Consider the following 22,386-nt stretch of genomic DNA (forward strand, 5'->3'; position numbering starts at 1 on the left):
TACCGTAGATGGCAGATACAGACGCCGACACGGATACTGACTCCAGTGTCGACGATTAAGAGACGAATGTGACTTCCAGTAGGGCCACACGTTACATGATTGAGGCTATGGAAAATGTTTTTACACATTTCTGATAATACCAGTACCACTAAAAACGGTATTATGTTGGGTGAGAAAAAACTGCCTGTAGTTTTTCCTGCATCTGAGGAATTAAATAAAGTGTGTGATGATGCGTGGGTTTCCCCCGATAAAAACTGTTAATTCCTAAAAAGTTATTAGCATCATACCCCTTCCCGCCAGAGGATAGGGCACGTTGGGAAACACCCCCTAGGGTGAATAAAGCGCTCACACGCTTGTCTAAAGGCACGGCCGCCCTTAAGGAACCTGCTGACAGAAAGCAGTAAAATGTATATACACTCACACGGGTGTGATACTACGACCAGCAATCGCCTCAGCCTGGATGTGCAGTGCTGGGGTGGCTGGGTCGGATTCCCTGACTGACAATATTGATACCCTAGATAGGGACAGCATATTACTGACTAAAGATGCAGTTCTATATATGCGTGATGCACAGAGGGATATTTGCCGACTGGCATCAAGAGTAAGTGCGCTGTCCATTTCTGCCAGAGAGGGTTATGGACAAGACAGTGGTCAGGTGATGCTGATTCCAAAAGGCATATGGAAGTATCGCCTTATAAAAGGGAGGAGTTATTTGGGGTAGGTCTAACAGACCTGGTGGCCACGGCAACGGCTGGGAAATCCACATTTTTACCCCAGGTAGCCTCTCAACATAAGAAGACGCCGTATTATCAGGCGCAGTCCTTTGGGCCCCATAAGGGCAAGCAGGCAAAAGGCTCCTCATTTCTGCCCCGTGGCAGAGGGAGAGGAAAAAGGCTGCAGCAAACAGCCAGTTCCCAGGAACAGAAGCCCTCTCCCGTTTTCTGCCAAGTCCTCAGCATGACGCTGGGGCTTTACAAGCGGACTCAGGCACGGTGGGTGCCCGTCTCAAAAATTTCAGCGTGCAGTGGGCTCACTCACAGGTGGACCCCTGGATCCTTCAGGTGGTATCTCAGGGGTACAAATTGGAATTCGAGACGTCTTCCCCTCGCCGTTTTCTAAAGTCTGCTTTACCGACGTCTCCCTCAGACAGGGAGGCAGTATTGGAAGCCATTCACAAGCTGTATTCCCAGCAGGTGATAATCAAGGTACCCCTCCTACAACAGGGAAAGGGGTATTATTCCACGCTGTTTGTGGTACCGAAGCCGGACGGCTCGGTGAGACCTAATTTAAATCTGAAATCCTTGAACACTTACATACAAAGGTTCAAATTCAAGATGGAGTCACTCAGAGCGGTGATTGCAAACCTGGAAGAAGGGGATTATATGGTGTCTCTGGACATCAAGGATGCTTATCTCCATGTCCCAATTTACCCTTCTCACCAAGGGTACCTCAGGTTTGTGGTACAGAACTGTCACTATCAGTTTCAGAAGCTGCCGTTTGGTTTGTCCACGGCACCCCGGGTCTTTACCAAAGTAATGGCCGAAATGATGATACTCCTTCGAAGGAAGGGAGTTTTAATTATCCCTTACTTGGACGATCTCCGGATAAGGGCAAGATCCAGGGAACAGTTGGTAGTCGGGGTAGCACTATCTCAAGTAGTGTTGCGGCAGCACGGTTGGATTCTTAATATTCCAAAATCGCAGCTGATCCCGACGACACGTCTTCTATTCCTAAGGATGATCCTGGACACAGTCCAGAAAAAGGTGTTTCTCCAGGAGGAGAAAGCCAGGGAGTTATCCGAACTAATCAGAAACCTCCTAAAACCAGGCCAAGTGTCAGTGCATCAGTGCACAAGGGTCCTGGGAAAAATGGTGGCTTCCTACGAAGCAATTCCATTCGGCAGATTCCACGCAAGAACTTTCCAGTGGGACGTGCTGAAAAAAATGGTCCGGATCGCATCTTCAGATGCATCAGCGGATAACCCTGTCACCAAAGACAAGGGTGTCTCTTCTGTGGTGGTTGCAGAGTGCTCATCTTCTAGAGGGCGCAGATTCGGCATTCAGGACTGGGTCCTGGTGACCACGGATGCCAGCCTGCGAGGCTGGGGAGCAGTCACACAGGGAAGAAATTTCCAGGGCTTGTGGTCAAGCCTGGAGACATCAATTTACATAAATATCTTGGAGCTAAGGGCCATTTACAATGCCCTAAGCCAAGCAAAACCTCTGCTTTAAGGTCAGCCGGTGCTGATCCAGTCGGACAACATCACGGCAGTCGCCCACGTAGACAGACAGGGCGGCACAAGAAGCAGGAGGGAAATGGCAGAAGCTGCAAGGATTTTTCGCTGGGCGGAAAATCATGGGATAGCATTATCAGCAGTGTTCATTCCGGGAGTGAACAACTGGGAAACAGACTTCCTCAGCAGAAGTCTTCCACATGATTGTAAACCGTTGGGAAAAACCAAAGGTGGACATGATGGCGTCCCGCCTAAACAAAAAATTGGACAGGTATTGCGCCAGGTCAAGGGACCCTCAGGCAATAGCTGTGGACGCGCTGGTAACACCGTGGGTGTACCAGTCAGTGTATGTGTTCCCTCCTCTTCCTCTCTTACCAAAAGTACTGAGAATTATAAGACGGAGGGGAGTAAGAATATACTCGTGGCTCCGGATTGGCCAAGAAGGACTTGGTACCCGGAACTTCAAGAGATGCTCACGGAGGACCCGTGGCCTCTACCTCTAAGAAGGGACCTGCTCCAGCAAGGACCCTGTCTATTCCAAGACTTACCGCGGCTGCGTTTGACGGCAGGGCGGTTGAACGCCGGATCCTGAAGGAAAAAGGCATTCCGGATGAAGTCATCCCTACCCTGATCAAAGCCAGGAAGGATGTAACTGCAAAGCATTATCACCGCATTTGGCGAAAATATGTTGCGTGGTGCGAGGCCAGTAAGGCCCCGATGGAGGAATTTCAACTAGGTCGATTCCTGCATTTCCTGCAAACAGGAGTGTCTATGGGCCTAAAATTGGGGTCCATTAAGGTTCAAATTTCGGCCCTGTCAATTTTCTTCCAGAAAGAACTAGCTTCAGTTCCTGAAGTTCAGACGGTTGTAAAAGGGGTACTGCATATACAGCCTCCTTTTTGTGCCTCCAGTGGCACCTTGGGATCTCAATGTAGTTTTGGGGTTCCTAAAGTCACAATGGTTTGAACCACTTGAATCTGTGGAGTTAAAATATCTCACATGGAAAGTGGTCATGCTGTTGGCCCTGGCCTCGGCCAGGCGCGTGTCAGAATTGGCGGCTTTATCCTGTAAAAGCCCTTATCTGATTTTCCATTCAGACAGGACGGAATTGAGGACTCGTCCTCATTTTCTCCCTAAGGTGGTTTTCAGCGTTTCATCTGAACCAACCTATTGTGGTACCTGCGGCTACTAGTGACTTGGAGGACTCCAAGTTGTTGGACATAGTCAGGGCCCTGAAAATATATGTTTCCAGGACGGCTGGAGTCAGAAAATCTGACTCGCTGTTTATCCTGTATGCGCCCAACAAGTTGGGTGCTCCTGCTTCTAAGCAGACTATTGCTCGTTGGATTTGTAATACAATTCAGCTTGCACATTCTGTGGCAGGCCTGCCACAGCCAAAATCTGTAAAAGCCCATTCCACAAGGAAGGTGGGCTCATCTTGGGCGGCTGCCCGAGGGGTCTCGGCTTTACAACTTTGCCGAGCAGCTACTTGGTCAGGGGCAAACACGTTTGCAAAATTCTACAAAATTGATACCCTGGCTGAGGAGGACCTGGAGTTCTCTCATTCGGTGCTGCAGAGTCATCCGCACTCTCCCGCCCGTTTGGGAGCTTTGGTATAATCCCCATGGTCCTTACGGAGTTCCCAGCATCCACTAGGACGTCAGAGAAAATAAGAATTTACTTACCGATAATTCTATTTCTCGTAGTCCGTAGTGGATGCTGGGCGCCCATCCCAAGTGCGGATTGTCTGCAATACTTGTACATAGTTATTGTTAACTAAATCGGGTTATTGTTGTTGTGAGCCATCTATCCAGAGGCTCCTCTGTTATCATGCTGTTAACTGGGTTCAGATCACAGGTTGTACGGTGTGATTGGTGTGGCTGGTATGAGTCTTACCCGGGATTCATATATCCTTCCTTATTGTGTACGCTCGTCCGGGCACAGTATCCTAACTGAGGCTTGGAGGAGGGTCATAGGGGGAGGAGCCAGTGCACACCAGGTAGTCCTAAAGCTTTACTTTTGTGCCCAGTCTCCTGCGGAGCCGCTATTCCCCATGGTCCTTACGGAGTTCCCAGCATCCACTACGGACTACGAGAAATAGAATTATCGGTAAGTAAATTCTTATTTTTGTATCCGCTCTGCGATAAAAACGTTTGCACTTCTGCTAAGCTAAAATACACTCCCAGTGGGAGGCGGCATAGCGTTTGCACGGCTGCTAAAATCTGCTAGCGAGCTATCAAATCGGAATGACCCCCATATTTCAGATTGCTAAACATGTAGTTTGTTGGCAGTACCTGGGGTTGTAGCAGGTTTAGTAGGGAGATTTGCTTTGAGAAGAGCCGGCTTTTACAAATTTGTAACCTAGTCCACTCATAGGTAGGTACAGCCTGTGACCATGTTTTTCAAGTGGAAATAAATGCAATCCAGTTCTAAACCAACAGAAAGTGAACTATATTGTCTTGCCCTCCAGTGTCAGCACATCTAAAGGCAATCAGAAAATCAGATGTTAGCCATCAGCCATTGCCTTACTATTTTATCCATTAAATTTGGCGTATGAAGTTCTCTACAATTGGGGTCATGGAGTGGTTGGTCAACTTCTTCCAGACAGGATGTCCCAAACCACAGCGTAGACGAGTGTTTCCCAATCACAGACTTCAGGGAATGTTTTTCTGTTCTCCTCACAGAATCATAAGTGAATTAATTAACCCCACCGGTGGATCTTTTAAGTTACACAAAGAATAACTGATACTGTAATCAGAGATGACCAACCATTTGGAGACCAAGGGGGATATTTATCAAAGCTTGGAGATAGATAAAGTGGAGAGAGGTAAAGTTCCAACCATTCAGCTCCTGTCATTTTTCAACCACAGCATGTAACATGGCAGCAAGAAGCTGATTGGTTGGTACTTTATCTCTCTCCGCTTTAACTCCCTCCACGCTTTGATAAATCTAGAGCTAAGTGCCAAATAATATCTATAGATAATGCAAACAGCAATGTTCCTTAGACCTCTTCACAATACCCTCGGACATCCCCACATGCTGCGGAACTCTCCAGAGGTGGGCTGGGCCAGGGAGGCAGAGCTTCTTGGAAGGCAGGCATAAAATGCTGCCAGGCTGCTCTGATTGTAAAGTACACAGAATTGCCAGGAAGCATTTTCTACCTGCCTCCCAGCCTGCAGCCATACAGTAAATGGCTATCAGCATGCTGATTGGTGGATGGCTGGAGCTATTCACCAGTCAGAATGCAGCATTATCTACCTGCCTCCCAGCCTGCAGCCATACAGTGGGGTGTAGTACGGGTGACCGGCGGTCTCCTGACCGCCGGTCACCTTACCGACGCGGGGATCCCGGCAGCATACCGACGCCGGGATCCCGGCGGGGAAGGGCGAGTGCAGCAAGCCCCTTGCGGGCTCGCTGCGCTCGCCACGCTGCGGGCTCGGTGGCGACCTGCGGTCGCCACGGGTTCTATTCCCACTCTATGGGTGTCGTTGACACCCACGAGTGGAAATAGTCCCTGTTGGTCGGCATGCCGACCATCGGGATAGTGAGCCGTCGGGCTCACGGAGGAGGTCATGTGACTGTCGGTCAGCCGACCGGCGGTCACATGACTACCACCCATACAGTGAATGGCTATCAGCATGCTGATTGGTGGATGGATGGAGCTATTCACCAGTCAGAATGCAGCATTATCTACCTGCCTCCCAGCCTGCAGCCATACAATGAATGGCTGTGAGCATGCTGATTGGTGGATGGCTGGAGTTATCCACCAGTCAGAGTGCAGCATTATCTACCTGTCTCCAAGCCTGCAGCCATACAGTGAATGGCTGTCAGCATGCTGATTGGTGGATGGCTGGAGCTATACACCAATCAGAGTGCTGACAGCCATTCCCTGTATGGAGATACAGTGCGGGACTGCAGGTGGGGTAAGTTACAATTTTTTTTTCACTTATTCCTGTGAATGGGCGGCTAGGGATCCCAGTGCATTGTTTTGCTCAGGGCATGCAATGCTGTTAAGACGGCCCTGCTTCACACTCCCACGGGCTCCTAGCTCCTTACTGCTTTATTATCATATGTGTTATAGATTGTGACACTTATTAACAAAAATCCTACCCATAAATGTCTGCTGTGTAAGACTACAGTCACCTCAATGAAGCCTCTGGCCAATCTCAATAGGACATTAAAAGTTTTGAGTTCTCTCAAGCCAAGTGGTGGCCCCCGTCCTTGTGGACCTACAGTAATTGCCCCTTATGCACTACTATTAGAATGCCCATTTGGTTGCATGTAATATTGGGCCCATGTTTAAGTTAAATCTGTAGATTATTTTCTGCCAGAACCTCTTGTCTAATAGATCTGCTAGATAATAATCATATTTCATTTTTCTTGGCATATTAATTACATGGTTTGCAAGATTCCTTTCATTGGACTAGAATAGCTGTGATGGAATTAAGGAAATCCATATTACAGGTTGAGTATCCCATATCCAAATATTCTGAAATACGGAATATTCCGAAATACAGAATTTTCTGAGTGAGAGTGAGATAGTGAAACCTTTGTTTTCTGATGGCTCAATGTACACAAACTTTGTTTACTACACAAAGTTATTAAATATATTGTATTAAATGACCTTCAGGCTGTGTGTATAAGGTGTATATGAAACATAAATGAATTGTGTGTATGTACACAAACTTTGTTTAATGCACAAAGGGGGTCATTCCGACCTGATTGCACGCTGCACTTCTTCGCAGCGGTGCGATCGGGTCAGAACTGCGCATGCGCGGTGTGCGCATTGCGCACGCACGTCGTTGCCCGGCGATGGCTGTCGCCGGGCATCGATGCCGGGAGCGAGGAAAGCGGTCGCAGTGGCGACCGCAAGAAGATTGACAGGAGGAAGGCGCGTCGGGGCGTCAACTGACCGTTTTCCGGGAGTGGTCCAGCGAACGCAGGCATGTCCAGGTGTTTTGAGGGCGGCTGTCTGATGTCAAATCCGGGACCTGCATCACTGGATCCGTCGCAAATGGTAAGTAGGTCTAGGGCTGGTCTTGTTTTGCTACAAACTTCGCGTTCGCAGCCCTGCTATGCTAAAATACGCTCCCCCATAGGCGGCGTCAGGTTGATCGCACGAGCAGCAAAAAGTTGCTACGTGCAATCAACTCGGAATGACCCCCAAAGTTATTAAAAATATTGTCTAAAATGACCTTCAGGCTGTGTGTATAAGGTGTATATGAATCATAAATGCATTCTGTGCTTAGACCTGGGTCCCATCGCCATGATATCTCATTATGGTATGCAATTATTCCAAAATACAGAAAAATCCGATATCCAAAATACTTCTGGTCCCAAGCATTTTGGATATGGGATACTCAACCTGTATTAATGTCTAGGCTTGCAAATAACAATATTAACATTCATCTACATACTGTATGTACATATATGACTGTGAGCAGATCTGTATGTCTGCAGTAAAGTTGTGTTATACTTCAGTATCAAAACAGGCTCCACTTGAGTCAGCATCAAAAGTTGATGAAGGAAAAGTAATAGACCAAAGAAGTGAGGGAAAGAAAAAGGACACGAAGATGCTGAAAGTCAAAGGGGATATCGCAAGGACCTCATCCAAACCAGCCGTGGCACCTAATTCAGCAGTGTATAGTAATGTTACAGCTAATAGGACCCAGAAATTAAAGAAAACACCAGTGGTAAGCAGACTGGTTAATGTTACTGAGCGGAAAGCTAAAAAAAAAGAATTGAATAATGGAAAACAAGAGACTGACCTCCAGAAGAAAGGATTGCCGCTTGTAAAACCAAAGAAAGACACTACTAGAGAGAAAGATTCAGATAAAGAGGATCTGAAGACCACAAGAAAGGAACAACCAAAAGAAGGTAAGAAAGAAATATAGACACACGATAGATCTAGTAGATCATAAATGCCCATTCTGTCTGTTAGCCACCTGAGTTTCGAGCCAGCCTCTGAGGGGTGTGCAGTGTGGGGGCTCGATGGTGTGATTCTAGGTGATTTGTATCATCATTGTCCCTCTCCCTTCATCACAATGATGGAAACTGGTGCTTTCTAACAGCGGGGGTGGGTCTTTGATTGATGATGCAGTTCTCTGGGCCACACCCCTACCTGGACATCTGCCCCCTAGGATCTCTCAGAGGGAGCTGGGAACAAGTTGTCACATATGATTTAGATGTTGGGATTATACAGGGACGACAGTACACTGAAAATCACTTTTACAGTATATGGTGTAAAATTAAGTATATTTAGATTATGGCATACATTTTTATTATAAAATAATGAACCATTTTTATTGTCTTTTATTCCGTTCTCAACAACATTTTAAAAACTTTTTCATAGAAATTTTACAGGTGTAAAATAAACATTACATTTTACAGCTAATTAAAAATCAATTTCTTTTTGTTAAATAATATGAATAAAGTCTATAAAATGGCACAAATAAATAAAGCTACATACATCGTAATATTAAGAACGTAATATGTATATGAGAGCAATGACTAATATAATATATTCGTCATAAAGCAACATTAATATTAGTTTGCAATAGAGATGACCGGGTTCGGTTTTACTCGGATTTACCCGAATCTCCTTATTGGCTATCGGATGTCACGTGTTTTGGTTAACCAATAAGAAAAATCCAGAAAATAAGAAATGGCGATAATTCTGGCGTAAAGAACTGAGTAAATCCGAACCCGCTCATCTCTAGTTTGCAACAAGGTACATTTTAGTTAATTAAAAAGACTGCAATAGTCTACAGTAGTGGTTTTCAACTCCAGGCCTCAAGTACCACCAACAGGCATGTTTTGTGGATGTCTTTAATTCGGCACAGGTGAGATAATCTATGTTGCTCACTAATTATTTCACCGGCTTCCACAGACAGAGATCCAAAAAACATGACCTGCTGGGAAAGCATGAGGAATCTATTCCCACTTACTTTTGATTGCCATACCTGCTTTTTCTGTCTGGTTTCTTTTATTGCATATCTATGTTATGTTACTATTGTTGCACCTAATAGTGTTACAGAATGTTGGTGTTATATTAATAAAGTAGAACGTTGGTGTTATATTAATAAAATATTACATTGTACTAATGGTGTTATTGTCCTTAGAGAAAAAAGCAGTAAGAAAAGGGTCAGCACAACACCCCATCACAAACAAGACGGCGATCATCCAAATGGAAAGGAATAAGCCTGAGGACACAGAGAAGCCGCTTCCCGCACCGACCAGTCCAAGTTTTCCATTGTTTATTCACGCAACACAACCTCACATCCCATCTCTCCCAAGTGGCTGTCTCTTGTCTGAATCCACCATAGCCTGTGCCAACACAAAGATGACCTACCTTCCACTCATGACTGACCTCGGACTGAAGACTCTCTACTTGGCTGGTAGGAGCAAAGCCTTTGAGATTATATTTGTATGGGGGGCATTTATAAAAGCAAGTGTAGAATTTATGTCATGAGGTTTATAGGAACCACACCTCTTTCTGTTTAAAGAATGGGTGATCACATGTAAAGTGTAGGTGGTCATGAAGTTATATCTGGCTGGGTGTGATATAGGTTACTGGCGGTCGGGATGCCAGTGGTCACATGACACTGGCATCCTGACCATGAGAATGCCGACATGGGACGGGGTAATTATTTTACCTTTACCTTGTCCCCTACCTTAACCGTAACCCACCTTGGGTGGTGGCTAGGGCTAAGACACTGGTTAAGGGGCGGCAGGTAGGGCTAAGAGTCGGGGGATGCTACGGCTACCCCCCTAGTGCCTAACCCTAACACCCCTTCCTTTCCCCCGGCCCTAACCCCCACAGTCACCCCGATACTTACCTTTGAGATGCTGGTGGTCAGTTGTCAGGCGCCGGGATTCCAAGTGGTGTCAAGATTCTGGCGTCGGTCACATGACCTGCTGGCATCCCAACTGCCAGGATGCTAACCACATCCCCTCTGGCCACCTCACCAAAAATATGTGTCGGCAGGAATATAAATGTTAGGGGGTTTATCACATCTGGGGGAGATGTGTCATGCCTTGGAGAGAGATAAAGTGGAGAAAGAAAGGCTATGTTTGAAAAAGGACAGTTAGGAGCTGATTGGTTGGTGCTTTATCTCCATCTTCTTTATCTCTCTCCCAAGGCTTAGTAAATAGACCCATTTGTCTTGCAATACTCTCATTCATGTTTGGTTTACATTCTAAAGTTGTGATTTTGTAATGGGTTACTGTAGCACCACCCTTTCCATTTCTTGCTCATTCTTGTGAAATTCCATTTCTTGCTCATTCAGTTTGGGGAAAGGAATACAGTAGCTGGTTTCCACCTTCTCAGACGTACCAAAAATATCCAGCAAGAGTTAGCACTTCCTCGGAAATAGCATGGACTATATTTTGCCGACTTTGGTATTATTATATTTAAAAATATTGATTCATGGTGACAGGTGGACTTTTGTAAAGAGGCACTGGCAACAACTGGCATGCTGTGTTGGCACAGAAGGTAAACATCAATTGTGGTATTGGCATCAGCATTGGGGTGGAACCATTTCTACCCATCTTGGTTAAGCATTAAGTTGATGCCGAGCCGTTCTATTTACATGTGTGCAATAATGGAGCCGCGCTGTCTACAGTCTTCATGTCAGTCTGTTCTTTTTAAGGCTGTGTTGGTAATAATATTTATGTTTCTGTAAAGTCACAAGGTAACATGGAGCGAGAGCAGCTTACGGAGCCTCGCAGTGTATCTGACTCACATCTGTGATCACTTAGTGATCTGACCATGTGCTTAGAAAATAGCTGGAAACAGAGACTTCCCAACCCAGATAAATTAAACTTAATCCGTTAAGCAATAAACTAAACATGCATCACATGATGCTGCGTTTAAGTATTGGAAGTACCTACAGCGAGCTAGCATAGGGAGAAGCATTTAAGGAGATCAGGAGATAGGCTGACAGACCATGTGGTCTGTTACGGAGAGTGGGGCTGATGCAGGGTTTATTGCCAATCAGTTTTGCGCATGGATCTTGCGTGTTTTAGCACTATGGCCCTCATTCCGAGTTGTTCGCTCGGTAAAAATCTTCGCATCGCAGCGATTTTCCGCTTAATGCGCATGCGCAATGTCCGCACTGCGACTGCGCCAAGTAAATTTGCTATGTAGTTAGGATTTTTACTCACGGCTTTTTCATCGTTCTGGCGATCGTAATGTGATTGACAGGAAATGGGTGTTACTGGGCGGAAACAGGCCGTTTTATGGGCGTGTGGGAAAAAACGCTACCGTTTCCGAAAAAAACACAGGAGTGGCTGGAGAAACAGAGGAGTGTCTGGGCGAACGCTGGGTGTGTTTGTGACGTCAAACCAGGAACGACAAGCAGTGAAATGATCGCAGATGCCGAGTAAGTCTGGAGCTACTCAGAAACTGCTACGAGGTGTGTAATCGCAATATTGCGAATACATCGTTCGCAATTTTAAGATGCTAAGATTCACTCCCAGTAGGCGGCGGCTTAGCATGAGCAAATCTGCTAAAATCCGCTTGCGAGCGAACAACTCGGAATGACCTCCTATGTATTCTCCGAAGTCCAGCGTACACAACTCAGTCGCATCTCCACTTGCAGCTGAAGGGGCATAACTAAATGGTAATGGAGCATATGAAGGGTATTCTAACAGTGCTGAAGCGTGTGTATAAATGTGACTACACGTAATTACACTCGGGAGCTGGCTGGCTGACTTAGACCTGGGGGATGTGCACACATCACTGGCCCATTGGCAGCGGTCATTATAGATACAGAACCTAGGGGCTAATTTGTATTACTGCAAGCATGGAGGCGGTGCAGTGCCACGGGGCACAAGAAAAAGAACTGAATAAGGCGGCCCTCCCCGGAGTGTGTTTGTGTATATGAATACAATGTGTGTGGGGGTATACTGTGTGTTGCAACTCATATTTGCCCTATTCTACCGGAATGGCTGGGAGGCTCCCAAATCAGGGGTGCTGCTCCTGGCCGCCCGGATGAGTATTCAAGTCTCCCAGGTCTGGCCGTGCTGACCACCTCTAGAGTAAAGTGGATGATCCATGCTGATGTGATTTGCATTAAGGCCCTCATTCCGAGTTGATCGCTCGCTAGCTACTTTTTGCAGCCATGCAAACGCATATTCGCCGCCCACAGTGGGAGTGTATTTTTGCTTTGCAAGTGTGTGATCGCATGTGCAGCTGAGCGGGACAAAAAAGTTTTTTGCAGTTTCTGAGTAGCCCAGAACTTACTCAGCCGCTGCGATCACTTCAGCCTGTCCAGTCCCGGAATTGACGTCAGACACCTGCCCTGCAAACGCTTGGACACGCCCGCGTTTTTCCAAACACACCCAGAAAACGGTCAGTTGACACCCACAAACGCCTTCTTCCTGTCAATCTCCTTGCGATCGGCTGTGCGAATGATTTCTTCATTAAATCCATCGCCCAGCAATGATTCGCTTTGTATCCGTACAACGCGCCTGCACATTGCGGTGCATACGCATGCGCAGTAGAAACCTGTTCGCTGCGCTGTGAAAAATGGCAGCGAGCGATCAACTCGGAATGACCCCCTAAATTGTGTCATTGCAGTCCTACTGAGACATTTACTAAGCAGTGATAAGAGCAGAGAAGTGAGCCAGTGCAGATGTTACCCCAATCAACCAATCAGCAGCTCCGTATAATTTTATAGTATGCAAATTACGGATGTTACCCCAGTGCTGATTGATTGCCATGGGCAACTTCTCCACTGGCTCACTTCTCCGCTCTTATCACTGCTTAGTAAATGTCCCCCTTAGCCTGCAGCTGCTATAGGATGTACACACACAAACCCCAGCGCGGTGCCATTACACAGGGCACAGCTGACGGGACACTGGAGGAAGTGGGCACATGTATCAGGAGACAGGACTCCTCCAGAGAGCTGACTGACACTTGCCAATATACAAGCACACACACCACTGGGCACTGAGCTAAGGCCGTGATGCCTACAGTATATTGCTCAAACATGGGCTCAGCATCCTGCCAGCTGAAAAGTCACACAGTGGGCGATGTGATGGGTGTGGTAGAACAGATCTACACTATCTGTCAGATAGGTGTGGGGTCCCCTGAACCACCGTACACACTACACCAGGGCCGGCTCCAGGTCTACTAGCACCCTGAGCGAGAAAATGACAAAGCGCCCCCCCCCCCCCCCCCCCCGCGCCATGCGCATGCATACACATGATATGCCCCACAGCAGTGCCATATAAACATGATATGCCCTACAGCAGTGCCAGATACACATGATATGTGCCTCAGCAGTGCCAGATACATATGTCCCCACAGTGCCAGATACATATATGCCCCAGTGCCAGATACATATATGCCCCCAGTGTCAGATACACATGTCCCCACAGTGCCAGATACATATATGCCCCCACAGTGCTAGGTACATATATGCCCCAGTGCCAGATACATATATGCCCCACAGTGCTAGATACACATGTCCCCACAGTGCCAGATACATATATGCCCCCACAGTGCCAGGTACATATATGCCCCAGTGCCAGATACATATATGCCCCCAGTGTCAGATACACATGTCCCCACAGTGCCAGATATGCCCCCAGTGCCAGATACACATGTCCCCAGAGTGCCAGATATGCCCCCAGAGTGCCAGATATGCCCCCAGTGCCAGATACACATGCCCCCACAGTGCCAGATATGCCCCAGTGCCAGATACACATGTCCTTACAGTGCCAGATACACATGCCCCCACAGTGACAGATATGCCCCCAGTGCCAGATACATATGCCCCCCGGGTGCCAGATATGCCCCCAGTGCCAGATACACATGCTCCCACAGTGCCAGATATGCGCCCAGTGCCAGATACACATGCCCCCAAAGTGCCAGATATGCCCCCAGTGCCAGATACACATGCCCCCACAGTGCCAGATATGCCCCCAGTGCCAGATACACATGCCTCCACAGTGCCAGATATGCCCCCAGTCCCAGATACAATGTCCCCACACAGTGCTCCCCCACAAAGTGCTGCTCACCGCGCTGCTGCTGATTCTTGTGGGCGGGGAGGAGAGCACAGCGTGGACCTCTCCTTCCCCTCAGTCTCCGGCGGCTGTGCTCCAATTAGGCGCCGGTCCGCGAGCCAATCAAAGCTCGCAGTCCGGCAGCCAATCAGGAGCCTTAGCTGCCGGTCCGCGAGCTCTGATTGGGTCATGGGCCGGCGCCGCTTACATGAGTGCTTGTGGGAGGCGGGACGGATGCTGCGGCTGCAGTGCAGGGACTTGGCTCCAGGCAGGGCAGGTTCCAATATGGCTGCGCAAGCTAGTGGTGGCCATTAAGTGTGGCGCCCTGTTCGGCTGCTCTATTGGAACATGCCTGGAGCTGGCCCTGCACTACACCTATTATAAATATGCCAGTGCTGAAAGAAGATGTGGGTACATGGACCAATAGGAAGCTGGGAATTCCATTCCTGTGGCTTCATATTGGTCTTTGCCTCACTTCCTTCTACACAGTGTCACACCGTGGCTATGCTACATATGGGAGACAGTTAGGATCCCGACGATCACAATCCCGGCAGTGGAATCCTGAGGACCGACAGTGAGTATTAGGGTTAGACACTAGGGGGAGGGTTAGGCTGTGAGAGTTGTTAGGGATGTTAGGGTAAGGCTGCTGAAGGGAATGGTTAGGGTAAGGCTGCTGAAGGGAATGGTTAGGGTAAGGCTGCTGAAGGGAATGGTTAGGGTAAGGCTGCTGAAGGGAATGGTTAGGGTAAGGCTGCTGAAGGGAATGGTTAGGATAAGGCTGCTGAAGAGAATGGTTAGGGTAAGGCTGCTGAAGGGAATGGTTAGGATAAGGCTGCTGAAGGGAATGGTTAGGGTAAGGCTGCTGAAGGAGATGGTTAGGGTAAGGCTGCTGAAGGGGGTGGTTAGGGTAAGGCTCCTGAAGGGGGTGGTTAGGGTAAGGCTGTAGGGTTAGGGTAAGGCTGCTGAAGGGGATGGTTAGGGTAAGACTGCTGAAGGAGATGATTAGGGTAAGGCTGCTGAAGGGGTGGTTAGGGTAAGGCTCCTGAAGGGGGTGGTTAGGGTAAGGCTGTAGGGGTAGGGTAAGGCTGCTGAAGGTGATGGTTAGGGTAAGGCTGTAGGGTTAGGCTGCTGAAAGGATGGCTAGGGTAAGGCTGTTGGGTTAGGGTAAGGCTGCTGAAGGGGATGGTTAGGGTAAGGCTGTAGGGTTAGGGTAAGGCTGCTGAAGGGTGTGGCTAGGGTAAGGCTGTTGGGTTAGGGTAAGGCTGCTGAAGGGGATGGTTAGGGTAAGGCTGTAGGGTTAGGGTAAGGCTGCTGAAGGGTGTGGCTAGGGTAAGGCTGTTGGGTTAGGGTAAGGCTGCTGAAGGGGATGGTTAGGGTAAGGCTGTAGGGTTAGAGTAAGGCTGCTGAAGAGGGTGGCTAGGGTAAGGCTGTAGGGTTAGGGTAAGGCTGCTAAAGGGGGTGGTTAGGGTAAGGCTGTAGGGTTAGGGTAAGGCTGCTGAAGGGGTGGTTAGGGTAAGGCTGCTGAAGGGGATGGTTAGGGTAAGGCTGTAGGGTTAGGGTAAGGCTGCTGAAGGGGGTGGTTAGGGTAAGGCTGTAGGGTTAGGGTAAGGCTGCTGAAGGGGGTGGTTAGGGTAAGGCTGTAGGGTTAGAGTAAGGCTGCTGAAGGGGGTGGTTAGGGTAAGGCTGTAGGGTTAGGGTAAGGCTGCTGAAGGGGGTGGTTAGGGTAAGGCTGTAGGGTTAGGGTAAGGCTGCTGAAGGGGTGGTTAGGGTAAGGCTGCTGAAGGGGATGGTTAGCATTAGGCTGCAGGAGAGGTGCATTAGGGTTAGAATTCTCATCAAAATGAATCAGGTTTATGACTGTTGGGATTCCGTTGCTGGGATTCTAACTGCTGTATCCAACCCATGACAAACAACAGGCTCCTATGAGGGGAATGCTGTGAAGGATGGTTCTTACCCTGATAGGAAGTGGGGCAGATGTATTAAGCCTGGAGTAGTGATAAACCAGTGATAAGTAGAGATGAGCGCCTGAAATTTTTCGGGTTTTGTGTTTTGGTTTTGGGTTCGGTTCCGCGGCCGTGTTTTGGGTTCGACCGCGCTTTGGCAAAACCTCACCGAATTTTTTTTGTCGGATTCGGGTGTGTTTTGGATTCGGGTGTTTTTTTAAAAAAACACTAAAAAACAGCTTAAATCATAGAATTTGGGGGTCATTTTGATCCCATATTATTATTAACCTCAAAAACCATAATTTCCACTCATTTTCAGTCTATTCTGAATACCTCACACCTCACAATATTATTTTTAGTCCTAAAATTTGCACCAAGGTCGCTGGATGACTAAGCTAAGCGACACTAGTGGCCGACACAAACACCTGGCCCATCTAGGAGTGGCACTGCAGTGTCACGCAGGATGTCCCTTCCAAAAAACCCTCCCCAATCAGCACATGACGCAAAGAAAAAAAGAGGCGCAATGAGGTAGCTGACTGTGTGAGTAAGATAAGCGACCCTAGTGGCCGACACAAACACCGGGCCCATTTAGGAGTGGCACTGCAGTGTCACGCAGGATGTCCCTTCCAAAAAACCCTCCCCAATCAGCACATGACGCAAAGAAAAAAAGAGGCACAATGAGGTAGCTGACTGTGTGAGTAAGATTAGCGACCCTAGTGGCCGACACAAACACCGGGCCCATTTAGGAGTGGCACTGCAGTGTCACGCAGGATGTCCCTTCCAAAAAACCCTCCCCAATCAGCACATGACGCAAAGAAAAAAAGAGGCGCAATGAGGTAGCTGACTGTGTGAGTAAGATTAGCGACCCTAGTGGCCGACACAAACACCGGGCCCATTTAGGAGTGGCACTGCAGTGTCACGCAGGATGTCCCTTCCAAAAAACCCTCCCCAATCAGCACATGACGCAAAGAAAAAAAGAGGCGCAATGAGGTAGCTGACTGTGTGAGTAAGATTAGCGACCCTAGTGGCCGACACAAACACCGGGCCCATTTAGGAGTGGCACTGCAGTGTCACGCAGGATGTCCCTTCCAAAAAACCCTCCCCAATCAGCACATGACGCAAAGAAAAAAAGAGGCGCAATGAGGTAGCTGACTGTGTGAGTAAGATTAGCGACCCTAGTGGCCGACACAAACACCGGGCCCATTTAGGAGTGGCACTGCAGTGTCACGCAGGATGTCCCTTCCAAAAAACCCTCCCCAATCAGCACATGACGCAAAGAAAAAAAGAGGCGCAATGAGGTAGCTGACTGTGTGAGTAAGATTAGCGACCCTAGTGGCCGACACAAACACCGGGCCCATTTAGGAGTGGCACTGCAGTGTCACGCAGGATGTCCCTTCCAAAAAACCCTCCCCAATCAGCACATGACGCAAAGAAAAAAAGAGGCGCAATGAGGTAGCTGACTGTGTGAGCAAGATTAGCGACCCTAGTGGCCGACACAAACACCGGGCCCATTTAGGAGTGGCACTGCAGTGTCACGCAGGATGTCCCTTCCAAAAAACCCTCCCCAATCAGCACATGACGCAAAGAAAAAAAGAGGCGCAATGAGGTAGCTGACTGTGTGAGTAAGATTAGCGACCCTAGTGGCCGACACAAACACCGGGCCCATTTAGGAGTGGCACTGCAGTGTCACGCAGGATGTCCCTTCCAAAAAACCCTCCCCAATCAGCACATGATGCAAAGAAAAAAAGAGGCGCAATGAGGTAGCTGACTGTGTGAGTAAGATTAGCGACCCTAGTGGCCGACACAAACACCGGGCCCATTTAGGAGTGGCACTGCAGTGTCACGCAGGATGTCCCTTCCAAAAAACCCTCCCCAATCAGCACATGACGCAAAGAAAAAAAGAGGCGCAATGAGGTAGCTGACTGTGTGAGTAAGATTAGCGACCCTAGTGGCCGACACAAACACCGGGCCCATTTAGGAGTGGCACTGCAGTGTCACGCAGGATGTCCCTTCCAAAAAACCCTCCCCAATCAGCACATGACGCAAAGAAAAAAAGAGGCGCAATGAGGTTGCTGACTGTGTGAGTAAGATTAGCGACCCTAGTGGCCGACACAAACACCGGGCCCATTTAGGAGTGGCACTGCAGTGTCACGCAGGATGTCCCTTCCAAAAAAACCTCTCCAAACAGCACATGACGCAAAGAAAAATAAAAGAAAAAAGAGGTGCAAGATGGAATTGTCCTTGGGCCCTCCCACCCACCCTTATGTTGTATAAACAAAACAGGACATGCACACTTTAACCAACCCATCATTTCAGTGACAGGGTCTGCCACACGACTGTGACTGATATGACGGGTTGGTTTGGACCCCCCCCAAAAAAGAAGCAATTAATCTCTCCTTGCACAAACTGGCTCTACAGAGGCAAGATGTCCACCTCATCATCACCCTCCGATATATCACCGTGTACATCCCCCTCCTCACAGATTATCAATTCGTCCCCACTGGAATCCACCATCTCAGCTCCCTGTGTACTTTGTGGAGGCAATTGCTGCTGGTCAATGTCTCCGCGGAGGAATTGATTATAATTCATTTTAATGAACATCATCTTCTCCACATTTTCTGGATGTAACCTCGTACGCCGATTGCTGACAAGGTGAGCGGCGGCACTAAACACTCTTTCGGAGTACACACTTGTGGGAGGGCAACTTAGGTAGAATAAAGCCAGTTTGTGCAATGGCCTCCAAATTGCCTCTTTTTCCTGCCAGTATAAGTATGGACTGTGTGACGTGCCTACTTGGATGCGGTCACTCATATAATCCTCCACCATTCTTTCAATGGTGAGAGAATCATATGCAGTGACAGTAGACGACATGTCCGTAATCGTTGTCAGGTCCTTCAGTCCGGACCAGATGTCAGCATCAGCAGTCGCTCCAGACTGCCCTGCATCACCGCCAGCGGGTGGGCTCGGAATTCTGAGCCTTTTCCTCGCACCCCCAGTTGCGGGAGAATGTGAAGGAGGAGATGTTGACAGGTCGCGTTCCGCTTGACTTGACAATTTTCTCACCAGCAGGTCTTTCAACCCCAGCAGACTTGTGTCTGCCGGAAAGAGAGATCCAAGGTAGGCTTTAAATCTAGGATCGAGCACGGTGGCCAAAATGTAGTGCTCTGATTTCAACAGATTGACCACCCGTGAATCCTTGTTAAGCGAATTAAGGGCTCCATCCACAAGTCCCACATGCCTAGCGGAATCGCTCCGTGTTAGCTCCTCCTTCAATGTCTCCAGCTTCTTCTGCAAAAGCCTGATGAGGGGAATGACCTGACTCAGGCTGGCAGTGTCTGAACTGACTTCACGTGTGGCAAGTTCAAAGGGCATCAGAACCTTGCACAACGTTGAAATCATTCTCCACTGCGCTTGAGACAGGTGCATTCCACCTCCTATATCGTGCTCAATTGTATAGGCTTGAATGGCCTTTTGCTGCTCCTCCAACCTCTGAAGCATATAGAGGGTTGAATTCCACCTCGTTACCACTTCTTGCTTCAGATGATGGCAGGGCAGGTTCAGTAGTTTTTGGTGGTGCTCCAGTCTTCTGTACGTGGTGCCTGTACGCCGAAAGTGTCCCGCAATTTTTCTGGCCACCGACAGCATCTCTTGCACGCCCCTGTCGTTTTTTAAATAATTCTGCACCACCAAATTCAAGGTATGTGCAAAACATGGGACGTGCTGGAATTTGCCCATATTTAATGCACACACAATATTGCTGGCGTTGTCCGATGCCACAAATCCACAGGAGAGTCCAATTGGGGTAAGCCATTCCGCGATGATCTTCCTCAGTTGCCGTAAGAGGTTTTCAGCTGTGTGCGTATTCTGGAAACCGGTGATACAAAGCGTAGCCTGCCTAGGAAAGAGTTGGCGTTTGCGAGATGCTGCTACTGGTGCCGCCGCTGCTGTTCTTGCGGTGGGAGTCCATACATCTACCCAGTGGGCTGTCACAGTCATATAGTCCTGACCCTGCCCTGCTCCACTTGTCCACATGTCCGTGGTTAAGTGGACATTGGGTACAACTGCATTTTTTAGGACACTGGTGAGTCTTTTTCTGACGTCCGTGTACATTCTCGGTATCGCCTGCCTAGAGAAGTGGAACCTAGATGGTATTTGGTAACGGGGGCACACTGCCTCAATAAATTGTCTAGTTCCCTGTGAACTAACGGCGGATACCGGACGCACGTCTAACACCAACATAGTTGTCAAGGCCTCAGTTATCCGCTTTGCAGCAGGATGACTGCTGTGATATTTCATCTTCCTCGCAAAGGACTGTTGAACAGTCAATTGCTTACTGGAAGTAGTACAAGTGGGCTTACGACTTCCCCTCTGGGATGACCATCGACTCCCAGCAGCAACAACAGCAGCGCCAGCAGCAGTAGGCGTTACACGCAAGGATGCATCGGAGGAATCCCAGGCAGGAGAGGACTCGTCAGAATTGCCAGTGACATTGCCTGCAGGACTATTGGCATTCCTGGGGAAGGAGGAAATTGACACTGAGGGAGTTGGTGGGGTGGTTTGCGTGAGCTTGGTTACAAGAGGAAGGGATTTACTGGTCAGTGGACTGCTTCCGCTGTCACCCAAAGTTTTTGAACTTGTCACTGACTTATTATTAATGCGCTGCAGGTGACGTATAAGGGAGGATGTTCCGAGGTGGTTAACGTCCTTACCCCTACTTATTACAGCTTGACAAAGGGAACACACGGCTTGACACCTGTTGTCCGCATTTCTGTTGAAATAGTTCCACACCGAAGAGCTGATTTTTTTGGTATTTTCACCAGGCATGTCAACGGCCATATTCCTCCCACGGACAACAGGTGTCTCCCCGGGTGCCTGACTTAAACAAACCACCTCACCATCAGAATCCTCCTGGTCAATTTCCTCCCCAGCACCAGCAACACCCATTTCCTCCTCATCCTGGTGTACTTCAACACTGACATCTTCAATCTGACTATCAGGAACTGGACTGCGGGTGCTCCTTCCAGCACTTGCAGGGGGCGTGCAAATGGTGGAAGGCGCATGCTCTTCACGTCCAGTGTTGGGAAGGTCAGGCATCGCAACCGACACAATTGGACTCTCCTTGTGGATTTGGGATTTCGAAGAACGCACAGTTCTTTGCGGTGCTACTGCTTTTGCCAGCTTGAGTCTTTTCATTTTTCTAGCGAGAGGCTGAGTGCCTCCATCCTCATGTGAAGCTGAACCACTAGCCATGAACATAGGCCAGGGCCTCAGCCGTTCCTTGCCACTCCGTGTGGTAAATGGCATATTGGCAAGTTTACGCTTCTCCTCCGACAATTTTATTTTAGGTTTTGGAGTCCTTTTTTTACTGATATTTGGTGTTTTGGATTTGACATGCTCTGTACTATGACATTGGGCATCGGCCTTGGCAGACGACGTTGCTGGCATTTCATCGTCTCGGCCATGACTAGTGGCAGCAGCTTCAGCACGAGGTGGAAGTGGATCTTGATCTTTCCCTAATTTTGGAACCTCAACATTTTTGTTCTCCATATTTTAATAGGCACAACTAAAAGGCACCTCAGGTAAACAATGGAGATGGATGGATACTAGTATACAATTATGGACGGACTGCCGAGTGCCGACACAGAGGTAGCTACAGCCGTGAACTACCGTACTGTGTCTGCTGCTAATATAGACTGGTTGATAAAGAGATGTCGTAGTATGTATGTATGAAGAAGAAAGAAAGAAAAACCACGGTTAGGTGGTATACAATTATGGACGGACTGCCGAGTGCCGACACAGAGGTAGCCACAGCCGTGAACTACCGTACTGTACTGTGTCTGCTGCTAATATAGACTGGTTGATAAAGAGATGTCGTAGTATGTATGTATGAAGAAGAAAGAAAAAAAAACCACGGGTAGGTGGTATACAATTATGGACGGACTGCCGAGTGCCGACACAGAGGTAGCCACAGCCGTGAACTACCGTACTGTACTGTGTCTGCTGCTAATATAGACTGGTTGATAAAGAGATGTAGTAGTATGTATGTATAAAGAAGAAAGAAAAAAAAACCACGGGTAGGTGGTATACAATTATGGACGGACTGCCGAGTGCCGACACAGAGGTAGCCACAGCCGTGAACTACCGTACTGTACTGTGTCTGCTGCTAATATAGACTGGTTGATAAAGAGATGTCGTAGT

The 22,386-nt window shown here is 48.3% G+C and overlaps 1 protein-coding gene across 2 annotated transcripts in view; it reads left to right on the top strand.

The window, feature by feature from the left end:
* LOC134948383 (extracellular matrix protein 2-like) overlaps positions 1–22,386 on the top strand; it is a 237,975-nt gene that overhangs the window by 149,409 nt on the left and 66,180 nt on the right. For both annotated transcript variants that reach the window (XM_063936316.1, XM_063936315.1), the window contains exons 3-4: positions 7,715–8,110; positions 9,355–9,630. In XM_063936316.1, the coding sequence (XP_063792386.1) occupies positions 7,715–8,110; positions 9,355–9,630 (672 nt within the window). The remainder of the gene's footprint in view (positions 1–7,714; positions 8,111–9,354; positions 9,631–22,386) is intronic.

Source organism: Pseudophryne corroboree, chromosome 8, assembly GCF_028390025.1.
Source record: "Pseudophryne corroboree isolate aPseCor3 chromosome 8, aPseCor3.hap2, whole genome shotgun sequence".
Taxonomy (NCBI): Eukaryota; Metazoa; Chordata; class Amphibia; order Anura; family Myobatrachidae; genus Pseudophryne; species Pseudophryne corroboree.